Source organism: Sylvia atricapilla, chromosome 7, assembly GCF_009819655.1.
Source record: "Sylvia atricapilla isolate bSylAtr1 chromosome 7, bSylAtr1.pri, whole genome shotgun sequence".
Lineage (NCBI taxonomy): Eukaryota > Metazoa > Chordata > Aves > Passeriformes > Sylviidae > Sylvia > Sylvia atricapilla.
This window is the reverse complement of record NC_089146.1, coordinates 5137461-5155416: the sequence shown is the minus strand read 5'-3', so window position 1 is coordinate 5155416 and position 17956 is coordinate 5137461. Positions and strand designations below refer to the sequence as shown.

Genomic DNA, 17956 nt, shown 5'->3' with positions numbered 1-17956 from the left:
AAGGCGCCGCGGTCACCCTTACCAGCGCCTGTCCCGGGCCCCTTCCACGGGATGAGCACCCAGAGCGGCCTCCCCAGGGACAGGGCTGGCAGTCATTGCCCGGCTGCCAGCCCCACAGCCACTCACCTCCGCAGGGACAACGCGGTGAGCTGTTCCCCCCGCGGGCACGGGCGGTCAGTGACCACGGACAGCGATCAGGTGCAGCGGGGCTGTCTAATCCCCGCATTAATGTTTAGCATAGAATCACGGAATGAGTTGGCTTGGAAGGGGTCTTAAAGCTCCTCCAGCTCCATCCCCTGCCACAGGCAGGGACACCTTCCACTATCCCAGGTTTGCTCCAAGCCCTTCTAACCTGGCCTTGGAGACTTCCAGGAGATGGGGCAGTCACAGCGCCTGCCCAGCCTCAGTGTAAATAATCTAATCTCAACCTACTCCCTCTCTTTGAATCTGTTCCCCTTTGTCCTGTCACTACATGTTTTTGAGCATGAGCATTTCATATTGAGAACAACAAAGGTCATGGTTCAAGCACAGTGATGAGCTACAGCTCAAACCTTGAAAGCACACCTATAAAATCACTCAACCACACAATTTATCCAAACACAGTGTTCTCTTTATTTTGTTGCATATTAATATATCAAATAATTAAGAGCTGGCATGAAGGCCACAAAATACTATTAAAATACTGAAGAGGTTTGTTTTGTTTTGTTTTTAAAGCATGACATATTAAGACAGTAATTTCAGCCTGGGATCTCTCAGGAGGGTTAAAATTACATACCCTATGACGTGGAATGGAGTGAAGGGACAGCACGTGAGGTCCTGATATGAAGACAAGAGAGCATGAGCGTTGACAGGTAATTATCAACATTTTTATGTAATTCTACTGAAATGATTTACATGAAAATCTCCCTGCTAGTTCCAAGACTGGACTAATCATGTTAGTGCACTTCAACTCACTACTAGATGACAAACAATAGAAATACATGAAGTATTAAAGCATCCTATGCATTTTGAGCATCCTCAAAAGACCATCATTTTAATGAAAAAAAAAAAAATTAATGGCTGGCTAGCCCACAAAATTCAGTAATATCATCTATAGTTTCAATGTAATTTTAAAATCCAATATCAAGGTACTTCATTATATGAACATTTTATTATCTAGATTTTACCACCAACTAGGAATGCAGAGATTTGGAAAGAAAGCAACTTCTCTCAGTCATTTTACTCTACTGCCTGCATTTTCTGATGGTTCAGTAAGCACACTACCATTCTGTTGTTTCCTAATATTTCAAGGAAAACTGAGCTGTATCTTTTTATTAGTGCTTTGGTTTTAGGCGAAACTTCTCTGAAGTCAGTACAACACCATTTGGCCTTTTGATGACATGCTGGAAAAAACAGGTCAAAGGAGGGTAAGAAAAAAAATATAAAGAATTAAAAACGCACATGTGAAAGGGAATTTCAAAATGACAGATTAAAGTACATCCAACATCTCGTCTTGTATAGTCAAAACAGATATTTCACTTCTCCCTTTGGATCAGTCATGACTGTTTATGCTTCCATTTGCCTTTACAATCTGTTCTTGGTACTTGTGAAGCTGCTCCATGAAGCCAGGATTTGGACAAGCTGCAGGCCTTGCATTTTTCACCAAGGAAAAGGCTCTGGCAAAGCTCAGTCTTTCTGAATTCATTAGGAAACCAATGACTACAGCCGCTGCACGGGAGACTCCTGCGTTACAGTGAACCAGCACCACGCCATCCTCCAGGAAAGAAATTAAACACAGGTAGATTACCAGTGTAAGAAACTTCATATAAAATTCTTGTAATACTTACTGAAAGCTCCTTGCTGAGCTCAAAGCAAATATTTACACACATGAGTCCAAACACAGATATAAGCATGATATAAGCATGAAAGTAAGTATTTTTTCTACACAAAACGCTTTATTATTACGAAATTTGTCAAACCTAATTCATACTGTAGTACTGAAACACATCATCTGTCTTTCTTCTTGAGGCCTTTACAGCAGCCTGTTCATGTAAAAACCACATCACAGATACCTGGGATACTGAAGTATCTGATCTAATTGGGTGTCAAATTTGAAACAGATTTTATTTGCAATATGGAAAGGAACTTGACAGTATCTTGTTAAAGGTTGAAAACATAGCAAGGCAGCAAACAGCTCGACACAGAGGCAGATTTTAGAATATCTTATGGTTCCAGTTACATGTTTCTTGTGTACTCTGCAGGGAAGATTCTGGGTACCAGAATCATGAACAGAAAAAATTAGAAAAGATATTGTGTGATTTGCAACAGATCTCTCCCTTCCCATCACACCACTGGTACAACTAAGCCCCTTAACTGAGAACTAGGGTGCAAAATCCAAAACTGCTCAACCTCCCATGAATTCACAAATGCTTCTTCTGGGCTTTGAATTCAGGCTTATCCTGAATTATATATAAAATTAATGAGTTTTATCCTACTTAAACATTTCCCACACAACCTTTGAGACACATGAATGGCTCTTTTTAGACACTGCAATTCTTGTTCAGAAATAACAAACCCAAATTAACACAAAGACAACTAGACAATCTAGCAAGTCTTAATCAATGTCTGCACGGCCCAGGGTTGTGATGTTGTCATGTTTGTATGTCAGACTATGACCTGGAAAAGCCTCAGTCCAAACTGTCAAATGCCAAATGCCCCTTTGACACAAAAAGAAACCACTGAACCCCCAGCACTTCCATATTCTGAATGGAAATACTAAAACATGACATTATGTGCTCAGATACTTGAAGCTAAACAAAGCCATTTTAGTTATGAACAGCCTGTTCTGTCTGCCCTTAACAGGCACAAGTTACTCAATGGGAATTTTACCCAGAGACCAAAAGATCTTTTAAGCACCAAGGTTCCTTTCCAGAAACTTAATAGTTTATGCTACAGATTTGAGAGCTACAATTATTTGGTATTTTAATAGACACACAGGCCAGAAAATGGTTCCTGCTCCAAAAATCTTCCAGTTTAAATAACAAGACAAAGAAGTACGAAATGGAGTATTCTCCTTGTTGGAGAAATTCCAAGCTGAGGCTAGAAGAATGATGCACAACATGATGACAGAGCTAGGAACAGAGTCTGAACTCCTGCATCCCAGCACAGCAAATACCAATACCACCCTTCCTGGCAATGGAAATCACATCTCCTGTGCACTGCCTGCTGGAAATTGCTCTCTTCACTCCCATCGCTCACACTGCCAGGGCCACACATCCCCACACACCCCTATGGCAGGGTACAAAGCCTGGATCTCAGCCACCTGAGGATGTGCCACTGGTGACCTGTAAATCCAGAATAATGGCACTAAAAAATATGCCACTGCTAATGAAGAAATTGCTGAAGCTTATCCACTGTAGATTTGGAGTAGTTTTTACTGATTCAATGGGAGTTATTTCAGACATAGCATACCATAATCCAGATCAATGTCTAGCAGAGGCATTGATGGTAAATAATATTAATTGGAAACAATTTTTCTTTTCCTTTGTACGGTTCATGATTTATTTCCCTCTTTCACATTTAAGTTTGATATATCTTTTTAAAATAACTGGTTTGTTTTTGTTTGTTTTAATAACTGCCAAAAATTATATAGTGATACCCATGAATCCTGAAAATTATTGAACATGAATGAATCTGGGCCATAATAATAAACTAACTTTAACACTGAGAATATTTTTTTTTCCTTGCTAAAGCCCACTGTTTACAATTCATACAAAAATTAATTTGGCACGTCATGCTTAACTAATTTTGTGTTAGCTATGAATAGAGAATAAAAGTGAGAAACAGACTACAAACAGGAAATCTCTATTAACCAAGAACTTCTTGGTCTGGTTCTGATACTCTTAAGTTTTCCTGCTCAGAAATGGTCTGTGGACTTGCAAGAATCATGTAAGATTCAAGACTAAGTTGCGGTTTTAGAAGTTTTTTTATGGAGAGAAAAACAAAATCACCTTCCACCAACAGAAAAGGTAATTATACAATGGTTATACACAGTGGGCAAAAAGCCTTATCAAGGAAAGAAATTTAAAAGAAGCATAAAGTTTTTAGTGATGTTGAAGGCTAATGTAATTCTTTAGGGATACATTTTATTTTGCAGTGAAACCCAGGCTTTTTCCTTAGGAAAGACAGGGGAGCAATAAGGAGTGATGTTCGTGAATAAGCAAAAATTTTCTATTTGGAAACACAAGATTTCAGAAGATTTATTATTAGATACTAAACATAAAAAAGTATCCCTCATTCATAGTATTATGACTTGACATGGGTCACTGAACAGGTCATGGAAAACCTGCCTGCCAAGCTGGAGCCTAGAAGAAAAGTTGAGCTCTGATCAGTATCAGAATTTGTACCATGGTGTCTAGAGACTTGAGCCAATACAGTTTTAGAAAAGTGAATCCTGTTACAAGTACCCAGCTGGCAGTGACTTAGAGAACACTGCAGGCTTCACTTGCAGCCTCAGATTCTCATGCTCCCATACTTCCTTCATGGAGTTAACCATGTCCTAGAAATAATTTCCCTTATATCATGTTCTCTCACCAGTGAGTATTTCTCCCCCATTTTAGGAGATGAAACAGTAGTATCTTTGTGGTTACTTAAACAGAAGAGCATTTCATGACATAATTTATCATAAGCTCTTTTGACACCATTTTGACAAAGCAAATAAAGCAATTCAAACCACCTAGAGATCTGTCTCCGTATACCACTATCATGTGCTTTTTGAACTGGTCCTGGAGAACAACTATTCCACCAATTACCTTCTCTTTCATCCACCTCTTCCATCAGAAAACTACTAATGTCATTGTAAAAGTTTACAGGAAAACTCCTTAACCTACAAAAAAGTAACTGAGATATAAACACCAGCGGCAGAAAGCACAATTGTGCAGTTGTGAATAGCAACTCTTGTCTGGAAACTGTAATTAGAAACCTTGAAAAGCTCATTTAGTGACAATGTGTTATCACATAGCTTGTAAATTATAAATGAGAGAAGGAAAGAACACTGCGACACAAAGAAAACTGGGGCAAGATCATATTTTATCCCAATCTACATTAACAACGCACCTGATAGATTTGGTAGAAAACATGCAATGATGTTTGGTTGTTGAGTTATAGTTTAGATACCAAAACAATGGTTGTAGTGACACAGAAAGCCTGAATTTAACAGCTCTGAGTTGGGCATGTTCTGGCTACACAAAACTCTGCCAAGCAACCCCAGAAGGGTTTTTCAGCCTGTTTTCTATGTCACATCCTTTCAGGATTCTGTGATCAGTTAAATCACTTTTGGCTCCAAGACTACTAACATATTCTTTAATATTGTTGGTATATATGTGGATTCACAGCATCTTCTTTGAGCAACCTGGTCTAGTGGGAGGTGTCCCTGCCCATGGCAGGGGGTTGGAGCTGGATAATCTTTAAGGTCCCTTCCAACCCAAACCATTCAATGATTCTATAGTGAAAAGCACAAGGATGGTGAACAGCTGGTGATAACTCACACAGATCCGTAAAAGCCCTCTTTCTTGCATCTAATTCAGGCTGGTTTCTAATCCAAAACAACATCCCTGATGAATAAATAAATTTTCTTCATTTCCTTCTGTCAGGGGTAGTGACTTGGATTTAGGATGCATTTGTGTACTCTAAAGTCAAGCCCTGGTCCAACTGTATTAAAGAAGCATTTCTCTAAAACTCAAGACAGTCATTCTGGAAAAGCAATGCTGGAGGGAATGAAGATTAACAGTAGTGCCATGTCTCTAGGAATGCTTAGAAATTACCTGGATTTTCTATTTGAAATTTAAAAAGACAACGACAAAGCTATTCATTTGGTACCATATTTTCTTTAAACAAAAGAAGATGCGTTAGTTCTTAAGTAGTGTTATAAATAATCTAAACAGGATAACTACTAACATTAATTATTGATAGACCATACCTGGCTCTTGGCTTTCTCAATAAACTCAAAACATTCAGGGAAATAGGAGGTAATATCAGTTTCTGGGAGGTCCAGAATGGAAATGGTCTTGTATGTAAAGTCATTGAGGAAGGCATTTTGGACTCCATATGCCACATTTAGAACGTGAGTGACCTAAGTAAAAAAAAAAAAAAAAAAAAAAAAAAAAAAAAAAAAAAAAAGGCATTTTCCGAAGACAGCAAGCGAAACAAGCAGTAACAAAAATGAATTAATCTTCAGACACTGACACAATGTTCAGTTTTACATACATATGTTGTCTATGGTATGATTTTCTCCAAGCAAAATTTCAAAGTGTGCTAAAACACACTGTTATAAATTTCAGGGCTTTTCTGAGAGGAAATTAAAAGATCAGTGCTCAAACACAGACTAATAAATGGATTTTCAAGAAAAGGGGGTTTTTGTCGCATGGTTAGAAAATAAAAGAGAAAGCAATAGGAATGAGAGCACAGACCACCCAACAATTGCCCAAATTTCCATACTGCTCTAACCCATCAGCTTAACTTTTCTTCTGGTTAGTTACCAAAAACATTTGCTGAAGCAGAAGGATTTCAGAGTAAACTACACCTGTTCTTGGCAGGCGACACCACCTCTGGCCTCCTGCCATCTCTGCTCTGTCCAGACTACAGCCAGGTTGTGGGTTATTTCAAGTTACAGTAAAGTGACATTTAGATGGCATCAGATGCCCTGTCCTGCAGAACCATCACTGTCCAAAGGCCTTATCACCCCATTGCTGCAATAGAGAAGAGTAAAAAGACAAGATTTTGGGAGAGACTTGAAGAAGCTGTTTTGTTTTTCTAGTTTCATTGATCCACATGAGGCAAGGGGGAATGGTGCTGCTTAGTGTTTGAAGTGGAAATGCATATGGCAGTGTAGGAATCTGTTTCATTAAACAGCTCTAAACAATCACCACTCTTGCAGGGAAGCAAGATTCTTTTCATTGGTATCTAGCAACAGGACGAGGAGTAATTGCCATAAACTAAAATAAGAAGTTCCACCTCCACTTCTTTAGATTGAGGAGCACTGGAACAGGTACCCAGGAAGGTCACAGAGTCTCCCCGTCTGGAGACATTCCAAACCCACCTGGACACGTTCCTGTGCCACGTGCTCTGGGTGACCCTGCCTTGGCAGGGGGTTTGGACTAGATAATCTCCAGAAGTCCATTGGAAGATTCTGGGATTCTCTGAAAGCATTTCAGCTTCTCGTGAAGCCAACAGAAACCCATCCACCTGCAAACGGAGCAGCCTTTTGAAAACGCAAGTGGAACACAGTCTTCCTCAGATTTGCTAGAGAATGTTTTTAGAATTTTTAATTTACAGGCGAAGCGCACCGCGCGCACAACGCGAGATGCACCTGTACGTCCATGTAAGGTTTACCTTATGCTTCCTCATCGTCTCCAGGTCGTGAGCAGCATCCTGCGACCCTGCGGAGAGAGACAGAGCGTGCCCGTTGCTGCGCTGAGCCCCTGCCCGGCCGGAGCCCCGCTCTCGGTGCCCGCCGCCCCCAGCCCCACTCACCCAGCAGCAGCCAGGGCTTCACCACGCCGACCTGCAGGTCAGCGCTGAGATCCTGCACGAAGCCGCCACCGGGCGCCGCCTCCTCCTCCTCCTCCATGTGCAGGCAGGCGCCGCGCCACGTCTCAACGATCCTGCGGCCGGTCAGCGTCGTCACGCGGGTGCGCTGCTTCCGCAGGTTGGCCCTGGAGAAGCTGCGGATCTCCTGGGCGAGGGAGTGCATGGCGCCACTGCCGGCAGCGCTCCGCGCCGACCGCCCCGCGCCGGCCGCCGTGACGCTGCCCCGGGGCGGTGCTGGGCGGGCAATGGCCCGGCCCGGCCCCTCCCGTCGTAACTAAAGCAGCCTCGAAATCTTAAAGCCGTCCTTCTATGGCACTGCTGTTTTGGGGAATAGGTCATGCAACAACGCCTTCTGACTCCAACTGGGACCTGCTTGTCCCGTGCTTGGGGAAGCATGGGAAAACATTGTGAAGAGCTACATGGAAAATGTTAGAATTAAATATATTTGGTTTATTTTTTCCCCAGAGTCATTTGATTAGTGATGAAAGACTAAACAAAATCAGCTTCTAATATTTACCAGAGAGGCAAAAAGAAGAAAAGGGAGGCAAGGTGAGGCTGCTTCCTTCTTATTCCCAAACTTAGACTTAATGCCTATGTCTTCATGTATTCTCTGAAGTGCACCGATTGTAATGTTCCACAGCTGGTACATAGTCATAGAATCACAGCATGGTTTGGGTTGGAAGGGACCTTAAAGATCATCTCATTCCAACCCCCCTGCCATGTGTTTGGACACCTTCCATTAGACCAGGTTTTCCAAAGCCTCGTCCTGGCTTCCAAAGCTTCCAGAGATGGGAAAGCTTCCCTGGGCAACCTGTTCCCTTCCACAGCTTCTCTGAACAACCTGTTCCAGTGCCTTACCACCTCCACAGTAAAGAATTTCTTCCAGGTAATCTACTTCCCCTCTTTCATGTTGAACTTATTCTTTCTTGTCCTATCACTGAGATTCCTGATAAAGAATCCCTCCTCCTTATAGGTCCCTTCAGATACTGGAACCCTACTTAAGTGTTTGAAATGTTTGTTTGGGAAGTGAGATGGTAGTATTGTTGACTTAAATTCTGCCAGAAATACATTTCAATTTGCTACCAATCCTCTGTGCTGGCTTACAGAATGAGGATATATGACTACAGTACTCGTCCTTTTGTAATATTCCTCGAACTTATGTTAGGGGATATGATGACTCTGAAGAGATCCTCCTGATAGTCCCCCAGAATGCAGTACAGACCAAAGGCAACTTAGTTCCATGTAAAAAGTTCTACAAATGCCTTGGCAATTCCAGAAGCAGAGAATGCTGTTAGGAATTGCAAGAGCATTAATTATTTCTGGGAATGCCAGAGGCAGTTTTCTAATAGGAATGAGACATGGAATCAAGGTAATCTAAAAAAGGCAGAATACCGCACATGCTATCTGCAGAAGCTAGAGTCTAAACTAAGATAAAATCAAAGATGATGCTTAGTGTAGAGAGAGGAACAGCCCAGAGATCCGTGCTGGAACAGAGGTCAGGGTAACAAAGGCACCCTGAAGCAAGAGTTTTTTGTAACGTTCTGTGTGGTAGAAATGTGGCTCCTCTGAGTGTGGATGTGGCGTATGGGGTTGTATTTGTTGGAGTTGTTAATGTTCATGCTCACAGAGGGCCCTGTGGGAAGGCACAGCTGCAGGCCGGACAGATGGAGTCGGCTGAGGGGCGAGAGGCAGCTGGGAGTGAGGGGAGAGTCACAGTCGGAACTGAGGTTGTGATTGGCTGGGGGGCACGTGGGCACATATAAGCGGGAAGCTGATTGGGTGATAGGACGCGTGGCCATCAGCCCTGCAGCAGAGCCAGCCAATGGGTGCCCTTCTGTCAGGTTCCCTTAGGCCTCAGTTTGGTTTTGGTCTGGTGGAAATTCAGGGTATGAAGAGAGGGGAATTTCTGGCAATAAAAGGATCTTCTTCGGAGGTGTAGGGAGGTCTGTGAGTCTTTGTTCCCCATTGCTACAAGTGGGCTGTGCTTCGCAGCAATTAACCTAAAACAATGATGATGTGGAAGTTGATTAGTTTGTTTTTTGTTAAGGCCTTATCAGTTGTTTTGATGAAGCTGATCTGAAAGGAAGCGATGGAGAGCTTTAGGTCTGCCTCCCAAACCAGCAATTGCATAGAATTTCATGGCTGTTTTCAAGCTGTTATTGGTTCACTGTAGTTGCCTCTGGGAAAAGTAAGGATATTAAGGTATCTTGAAGAATGCAGAGAGCCTTGAAAGGATTAAAAGCATTGTGCCTAGGCATATTTGGGCAAGAATAAGATACATTGTAACCAACGCAGAAGCTGGATGAAACTTCGCAAGAAATAGGGAGGAAAACCTGAAAAAAAAAAAGGACAAAGCTTGTTAAAACCAGTAAGGGGATCACTGAAATTGCTAACAAGAGGCTGTGCATGCCTAGAGGAGAAAGATGAAAAGGGCACGGCTATGATGATGTCCAGCCTTCATCGGGACACCACCAAGGAGGACGTGGAGCCTTCCTCAGTGTGACCACCAGGGTACTAATGGTAATGATGACTTCTAAGAAATAGTTTGCATAGCCACACCTTTTCCAAGGAAAACTACAAATATGCATGAAATGTAGCCAAGCATTGTAGTTTGCTGTGTGCCTGGGTGTGTGCTGTTGCTGTTAGGAGGAGTGGTCCCCACGCACCTGGTGCGCTGAATAAAGCTGATACCCACTTCTTGAACTGTGTCTTAGGAGTGTGTCTTGGCCCAGTTTGGGGTGATTCAGCCTCGTATCAGGAAATTTGCAAGGCCTTAGCAAAATTTGCTTGCAGACAAGGCCCAGCATCATCCCCTTAGAGTAACCATTTGCTTTGTAGCCAACATCTGGCCCGTATGAGTATGGGGTGTGCTGTGAAAGCATTTATAAGACTGAGACAAATCTGTAATGATGCTTTAAATTTTAACTTTCATGTTTTTCAGATTCTATGTTGCCTAGGATTGTAGTTCTGAGCCTCATATTAAGTGTCAATCAGCTCTCTTCACAGAGCAGGGAGACAAAACAAATCCTTTCCCTGCTGGAGACCAAGGACAATGGTTACAAGTTTTCAGGCCCAAAAGCAAAAACAACAGTGGACTGAAAAGAGAAACAAGAAGGATGGGACTTCATAATCTGAAGCTCTAATTGGACAGTTAAACCCCAATATGCAAGTGGCCAAAACTTATAAAAGTGTGAGACCTTGTGACCAGTCGTCCATTTTGTGACCATTTTGGGTCCACCTTGGGCACAGCCCTAATCAGGCTCTTGTCCTGCCCAAGGTGTACCCTAAAGGCCTTTTAATAAATATCTACTTTATTCTGTATCTCCGTCCACTCTCTGTTCCAGGTCAGCCTTCCCAAGGCATCAGTAAGACACTCACAATTAAACTTAATACAACTAGGTGTTGTTCCTTGAGCTCACAGGAGGAAGATGTAATAGGTGAGGATGCAGAAAGGCAGCTGACTCCAAAGTAATGGATTCATTTTCTGCCAGGGATGTTGATCCTTGTTATAACTGCCTTAAACACCAGGGGTCCCTACCGGACAAAAAAAAAAAAATAAAAAAATCTGTGCTGCTCTTTTCTCTCTGAAATCCAACCATTGCAAATGTTTATATGCAGAATTATTATCTTATTATTTAGTGTGTCCATTCATGTCATGAGCATTAGATCTAGCTTGATTATTCATATACATTATTTCTTATAAAGCAGGTATTTCCATGATGTCAAGTTCCATGATCGATGATGTCAAGTTGTTAATACTATTCATCACAGGATAGAAGAGGAGATATTAGTGAATTAGAGTTTAAAACTGGGATTTCAGTTCACAGGTGATTTCCTATATTCCTCTTGCATGCTTTGCTGAGTAGAAGATTTCTCTAAGGGTGTGGCAGGAGCTGGATGTTTTCTCTACTTCCTTGGCTGAATGCATTTATGGTATTTCTGGATCTTTGGGTTTTGAATAAGCTACATATCAATGTAAATGCAGTAGTTTTAAGTAATTTTTAATGATTCTTCTGTTTTGTCTGTTAAGAAATTCAGCAGAACCTGTTCTGTGGGTATAAACTAAGAAATGTGTACTGTAATTACTAATTATTACAAGAACCAGCTTGTACATATTTAAAGAGCTCATATGGCAGTACGCATCCTCTCTGCTGTATCTATTTCCTTCCACTATTATTTTGGTCTAGGTATTGCCTGTACTTACTGATGCAAAAGAGCTGGCTTCTATCAGAAAGTGATAACCAGACATTCTAGATAGCTGACTTTGAAAAACCAGCCTTGCACTCTGACAAATGCGTATGTTAGAGGGTTGAGCTAAATTGTAAAATGCACTGAAAATTGACAGTGCATTTTCAGGTTGGTAATTTAACTGAAGTGGAGAATTGAACCCTAACTAGTACACTAATTATATCACATTTCAAACTGCATTTACCAGATGACTTTGAGGAGTAAGAGAAATTGGGGAGAAAATCCAACTATTGTCAGCTAATATCTAACTCTAATAATAATGCCTCTGCTTCAGACCCTGTGTTCCTTAGTTGAAAATAACAGAGAAGCTAAAAATAACTCTGTGCACCAGTTGGTGACTGGATGCCTGTGAATCATGAATGTAGCGTGGTGATGAGATATGTAAGTGTGACAGTGAAATGCATGAGGAGGTATTTAAAACAGAGAGAGGGAAATAACAATGCCATTGTATAAAGTTCTAATAAGCCTTTTGGGGAGTGCATTGTGCTATTTGGGGATGATGGTATTCAGTAAAGTTATGTCATACTTGAAACAAGTGCGAAGAATAGTTTCAAGTTTAAATTACACTGCACGTGTAAGCACTCTGTGGTGCATGGACCCCTTGGGACAGGCAGCTCCTGCCCATGATGACTTGAGAGGGAGCAGCCTCCTGCAGGGGGACTATTTCACCACCATTTGTGCCAAAACACTCATAAACACTTCTCAGAGTACCTGCTTCATACATTGCAGCATGCTGTCTCCTACACAGCCTGGAGGCCCTTAGCTGGAGCAGTTTTGGTTTCAACTTTGCAAAGTTGTCAAGACATGATGCCTTCTCCTGTTGGCTTTTCCCTTTCTAAAGCAGATGGGAGTCACAAGCTCAGGATCATTCACACCTTGAGCAACAGGGCAAGATAATACATGGGGAGGATGGCCGGAGTATGACACACTCCCATTTCCCTTCAGTGGTGTACGTCTGTGCTCCATGCCATTTCCTTCATGTAGAGGGATTTTGGCTGAGAGACAACCGCTCCTTTGTTCTCATCAGTTTGTTTTTCATCTGTTAGGCCTGCCAATATCTGGTAGGGAAGGAATATTCTGGAAGAAAACTAAAGTCTCAGCAGTGCTGATGGAGAGTGATTGGTCCGCTTTTCCAGCCTGGTTGTGTGCCTTTATCCCATATCCTGAATGAGCATGCAGATATTAGTTCCTTTGTTCTTCTATCATACCTGGAAAATCTATTGTAAGTGGAATCATGACTGGAAAGTGAGATTTCAAAGAACTAGTGAAGTGCAGACAAAATCTTGAAATGTTATTTTATGAGGAAGAATGAATTTGTAGCAAGGCCTCTTCTAGAACTTAATATAGTGAAAAGTCCACAAGGGTTCTCAGTTTTGTGTACTGAGTTCATTGCTGAGGTGAACAGTGAAGGCCTAAGAAATTTTAAGTTTGTCAGTTATTGTGGGTTTTGGAGGTTTTTCCTAGGATGGCAAGAATAAGGGCTGAAGGAAGGGGCAAATTAAGTATATAGCATTTAAAATGTGTTGCTGTAGTAGTTGGACTAAATGGGAAGCAGGACCATGCTGAAAGCTGTGTACAGAAAGTTAACAGGGCATTCCTGCACAAAGTGCTGCAGTTACACATACTGGGACCTGATTGTTAGTGAGCCAAGCTTTGCAAGAAGGTGTTAGTTTGTTCTGAGTTTCTGGATCTGCCAGTTTGTAACACATTGGAAATGCTAGACCCTATTGGCTAAACAAAGTGCAGTTACTTGTGTGTGGGAATAGGGTGAAGCCAGAGGTGGTGGGAGTCATCTGTACATATTTTTGTGCTTTGTTGCTTCAGAAGTGGTGCTCGTGTACTGCTGCAGAGGGTTTCCCACTGTGAGGGGAAGTATATATCCTAAGCACACATTTACATATCCTCTCTTCCTGTATTCCTTTGGCATACAAATCAAAGCATCCATTAAAGCCATGCTGCTAATGCATGCTGCATCATTCTTGACCAGCTCTATCTATGCAATGTGTTAGGTAAGAGCAGATGATGCACCTTGGTCAAGCCCAGAAACAGAGCCAGTTCCTCAACTCTTTGGAGTTTGAGAGACTGAGCTGCTCATCTAACTCTGATACAGTGCAAATGGAAGCCCAGTCCAGACTGCTAAAGACTGCAAACAGAGGCTCAATGGTTGCTCCTAACAATAATTATTAAGTCTGTGAACCTTCTTCAAATACTGCCTTTTATCCCTGGCTTGAAGGGTAGGCAGCTGCTCTTTGTTTAATATTTTATTTCAAGCAGCATAGTTTGCTGGTTTTTATTAAGTTATCCTGAGCCAGTGGTGTTTCCATTGGCATATCTTCTCATATTGCTGCAGGGAAATCTCCCCAAAAGCAAAGTCATGCCCATGACCAAAGGCATGGCCCTACAAACGCCGGGGCATTCCTCCTGCTCTCACCACATTTTGTGAGCAATCCATATAAATGAGAGACAGATTCACTGGTCTTAAGACGTGTGCTTTTATAGTGTGTCAGGAATTGTGCTTAATGAAGAGCACTGAGGAATAGGGTAGATTGCAAAGCTGAAATATTCAGTAGTCAGGCCCTGGGGACCTGTTGGTATGAAGATGATCTGGCAGTACTTGTGTCTGTGTTACATAAGACAATAAAATTCACTTAACGTGAGTTTCTGTAAGGCTTTCAAGTCCTTTGAAACCTGAAATGTGGTTTTCTTTCTCTATTTTAGGTGGCAGATGTGAAGTAAAAGGTTATGATTTTTCAGTGGTTGTTATGACTGCTCCTAATTTGTTGGGGGTTTTTTTTGTCAGAATACTAAATTTTCCATTTCGTACCTCAGCTTTTAACAGTCTACAGCAAAAGTGCAATAATCTGTCTCGCAACCTTTCTGTTTCTCTGCAGGTTTGTTTCAGTGGTCATTTGAAGACAGGAGAGCTACTTAAAAATCCACAAAAAAATCTCTTGCTGCAAACACCGAGCCTAAAGCCTAAAGCCTCAAAAATTAAAATCAAAGAAGGTAAAAATCAAATTTTATTTCAGAGTTCCTGTAGCAGCTTATGTATAGCTTCTGTTAATGTGTAGCTTCTTCAGATGTAATAAAATAATAATGTTACCATTTGTATCAGGAAGCATAGCAAGAGTTTTTTTGTGTTTCACAGAGTTCAGGAAGGAAGCCATTATAATTTCTAGGCAGGATCAGAAAACAGCAAATCAGTAGGAAAATTATTTTATAGATTAGTGTAGTAAGGCATGTACATAGTACCTGCTCTTATTGTTCATCATGAAGAGATGCCTTCTAAGAGTAGGATAAAGGTGAAGTGGAGCATGCATAAGCACAGCATCTCACATCCTGAAAAAAATAATACTGGAGAATACTGTTCCATTTCATGTCATTTTTTTGCCTTACCATATCATTAACATTGCATTGCATTTGATATTCTTGTGCTGGAAGCCATTCCCTGCAGGAAGGGAAGGAAAACGAAGCTATCCAAGCCCTGTCTCTTTCTATGTCTATAGTTTGATCCAGCCAGCCCAGAGCTGCTTAATAACTTCCATTCCACTCACAAGCAGAGACATAACTTTCCTTTTTCTCTCAAAAAATTGAGGCAGGACATGACCTTGGTTATTTCTTTAAATTCCTGTATACAAGACCCAGTTAAGCTAAGTGAGCCTTTGCTACAGGATCCTAGAAGTTTGCATAGGTTCAGGCTTCTGACACATTCACAAAAAAGAAGTAAAACAACAAGAATAAAGTGCAAGACAGTGTCTCTGGCTCACAAAGTCCCTGAGCTGTAACCTCTTTTAGTCTGAGAGTAACTCTGCAGAAGCAGTGGTATGTGCTTGCCCTCATGCTCTTCCTCAGTGCTTCATTCTTTGGCCACAGAATTTGATGACCTTTTGATCTGTCCAGGTTCTTAGGTTTTTATTTTCCTTCTGGTCAAGTGAATAATAAAAATTAGTAAAATCACCCTGATAAAGTTTAAAAATTCCATAAAATCATGTTTTATTTACATAAATCCCTGACTCCAGAGGCTACATCTGTGAACTGGGAGAGAATGCAAATTGCAGGTGACAGAGTAAAGTGAACCTGTAAATAGAGTTTATGGGAAAAAACTATGTTATCCAAGTTTGTAATGAGATATTACATGTGTCAGCAAAGAAAATGGTACTTATGGGATATTTTTTTTACTGTGAGGACTGAGACAGATGCATCAACATTTGGAGGCTAGCTGAAAGTATTTGAAAACCAGGGCTTCAGAAAGAAGAAAACTAGTAACTTAAAAGAAAGACATTTCTAGAAAAAGAGGTGACATCCTGGAATACACCCACATAGGCACACTCAGAAAAAAACTGATTTTTTTTTTTTTTTATGGTATACTCCAGAGTCAAAGAATGACCCAGATTAACCTAAACTGTCTCTTAGTGTTAAATTTTTTTCTTTTTTTCTTCAATAACGAGACAGACTGAAACTCCAGAGGGTTTTTAATTCAGATTTCTCTTTGGGTATTTCAGGAAAAAATGTACAGAAACATTTTGCTTGAACTCAAAAGCTGTTCCTAAGCTTACCTTACTTTATCATTACGTGTAAAATAGCCAAAAGTTTCCATTCTGATTGCCTATTAAAGTAATTTATTAATTATTTTATTATTTTTTAATGAAATTAATTTCTATATGTAGACCATAAATGAAGTTTAGGATTATGTAGCCATGTTTTCTGATTTACTTTAGAAAAAAACTTGTAAATCATTTAGACTTAAACTAATGGTAGAAAACTAGATTTGGATGTCTTTATGAATAGATTTGATGTAACAAATTTACTATCTTGTTAATATCTTAATTAGGAAGATTTCTTTCCTTTGGGACTATCTTGTAAAAACAAGTCATGAACAGTACTTCCCTTCTTCCTTTTCCTTCCCACATTTTTAACCACAATTTTGAAATCACCAAAAACTCACTGAAGGACAGTCCTCAAATGTCAAAGATTTCCATTCAAGTTTGATTGACAGGATAAATGTCCTACCAAAAAGGCCATATAGTATTTGGAGTACCAGTCAATGACTCTTTGTGAGCTGCACTGAGTGTTCTTGGCTTCATCTTAATATTAAAACTTCACAATTTTTCATAAGATGTAATGGCTGTTTTCTGTCCAACTCTAAACAATGAGCTTCATTAATTGAAGCAGATGAAATCTCTGATGCTACTTTGCTAATGGCATTCCTTGTTAATTCCTCATTAATTCAGCAAGTGAAACAAGAGACTACTTTTGACATGAACACTATGAAGGGAAAAGATTTTTCTAGATTAGACATGATTATTTTGTATGAGCAACACTTGCTTGATCATTAACAATTTCATTATCAACATCAAAAAATATTGCAGGGAAAACAAGCCAAAACAAAACCACAAGATATGGACATAATCAGTTATACCTATAAGGTAAACTATTTTCAGCCATGTTAAAAGGTATTTATGCTTTTAACATCCTTGAAAAAGTTTAAAACTAAAAACCCCTAAACATTACAACAACAACATCAAAACCCTAAACATTTTATCACTCAGAAATACACGTGGAAAGCTGTAAATGCAGGAGAACTAAGCTGTATAGAGAAATCCACTGGTAATGATTGGTATAGATCTTCTGATTAATGGTTTATTGCCTGTTAGAAATCCTTAAAATTGTAGTTTTATTATTTCACATTCTGCTTATAACTCTTAATAACAGTATTATTTAAGTTGAAAAAACAAATTTTACATACACAGAATACAAGTTGTTTGACTCACCTAGAGAAGCAAATTCTTTGATATCTAGTCCTCTTCTTCAGCAAAGGAAATCACCCTAACCGGCTTGCAGCATTCTCCCTCTTCCCGTGCCACTAGAGGCACGAACGATGGTCCACAGCTTTCTCTGAACCTGGAGAGCACAGAAAGCACACAGGGCTCCTGTTTCGAGGAAAGCCACAGAACCCGCCTCAGAGGCCACCCAAACCGGCTTGCAGCATTCTCCCTCTTCCCGTGCTGCTAGAGGCATGAATGATGGTCTACAGCTTTCTCTGCTTTTGGAGAATACAGAAAGAACACAGGGAAGAGGAGGGAAAGGGTGCTTGTCCAGAGCAAGCTGCCCAGGCGTGCAGTGTTGCAGGGTAAATGGCCAG

At 40.7% G+C, this 17956-nt stretch overlaps 1 protein-coding gene across 1 annotated transcript; it reads right to left on the bottom strand.

Annotated features, from left to right (window-relative positions):
• Window positions 1-691: 691 nt before the first annotated feature.
• On the bottom strand, window positions 692-7778 carry DUSP19 (dual specificity phosphatase 19). Its single transcript, XM_066322474.1, has 4 exons — window positions 7510-7778; window positions 7369-7415; window positions 5957-6109; window positions 692-1753 (listed from the first exon to the last, which is right to left on the bottom strand). Exons 1-4 carry the CDS (start codon window positions 7727-7729, stop codon window positions 1532-1534), a joined length of 642 nt encoding a protein of 213 aa, XP_066178571.1. The 5' UTR covers window positions 7730-7778; the 3' UTR covers window positions 692-1531.
• Window positions 7779-17956: the final 10178 nt, after the last annotated feature.

Coding starts and splice junctions, on each gene's coding strand:
- DUSP19 (XM_066322474.1), bottom strand. CDS start 7,729: ATGCACTCCCTCGCCCAGGAGATCCGCAGCTTCTCCAGGGCCAACCTG. Junction 7,416..7,509: donor GAAGCCCTGGCTGCTGCTGG/GTGAGTGGGGCT, acceptor CTCTCTCCGCAG/GGTCGCAGGATGCTGCTCAC. Junction 6,110..7,368: donor AGACGATGAGGAAGCATAAG/GTAAACCTTACA, acceptor TTTTTTACTTAG/GTCACTCACGTTCTAAATGT.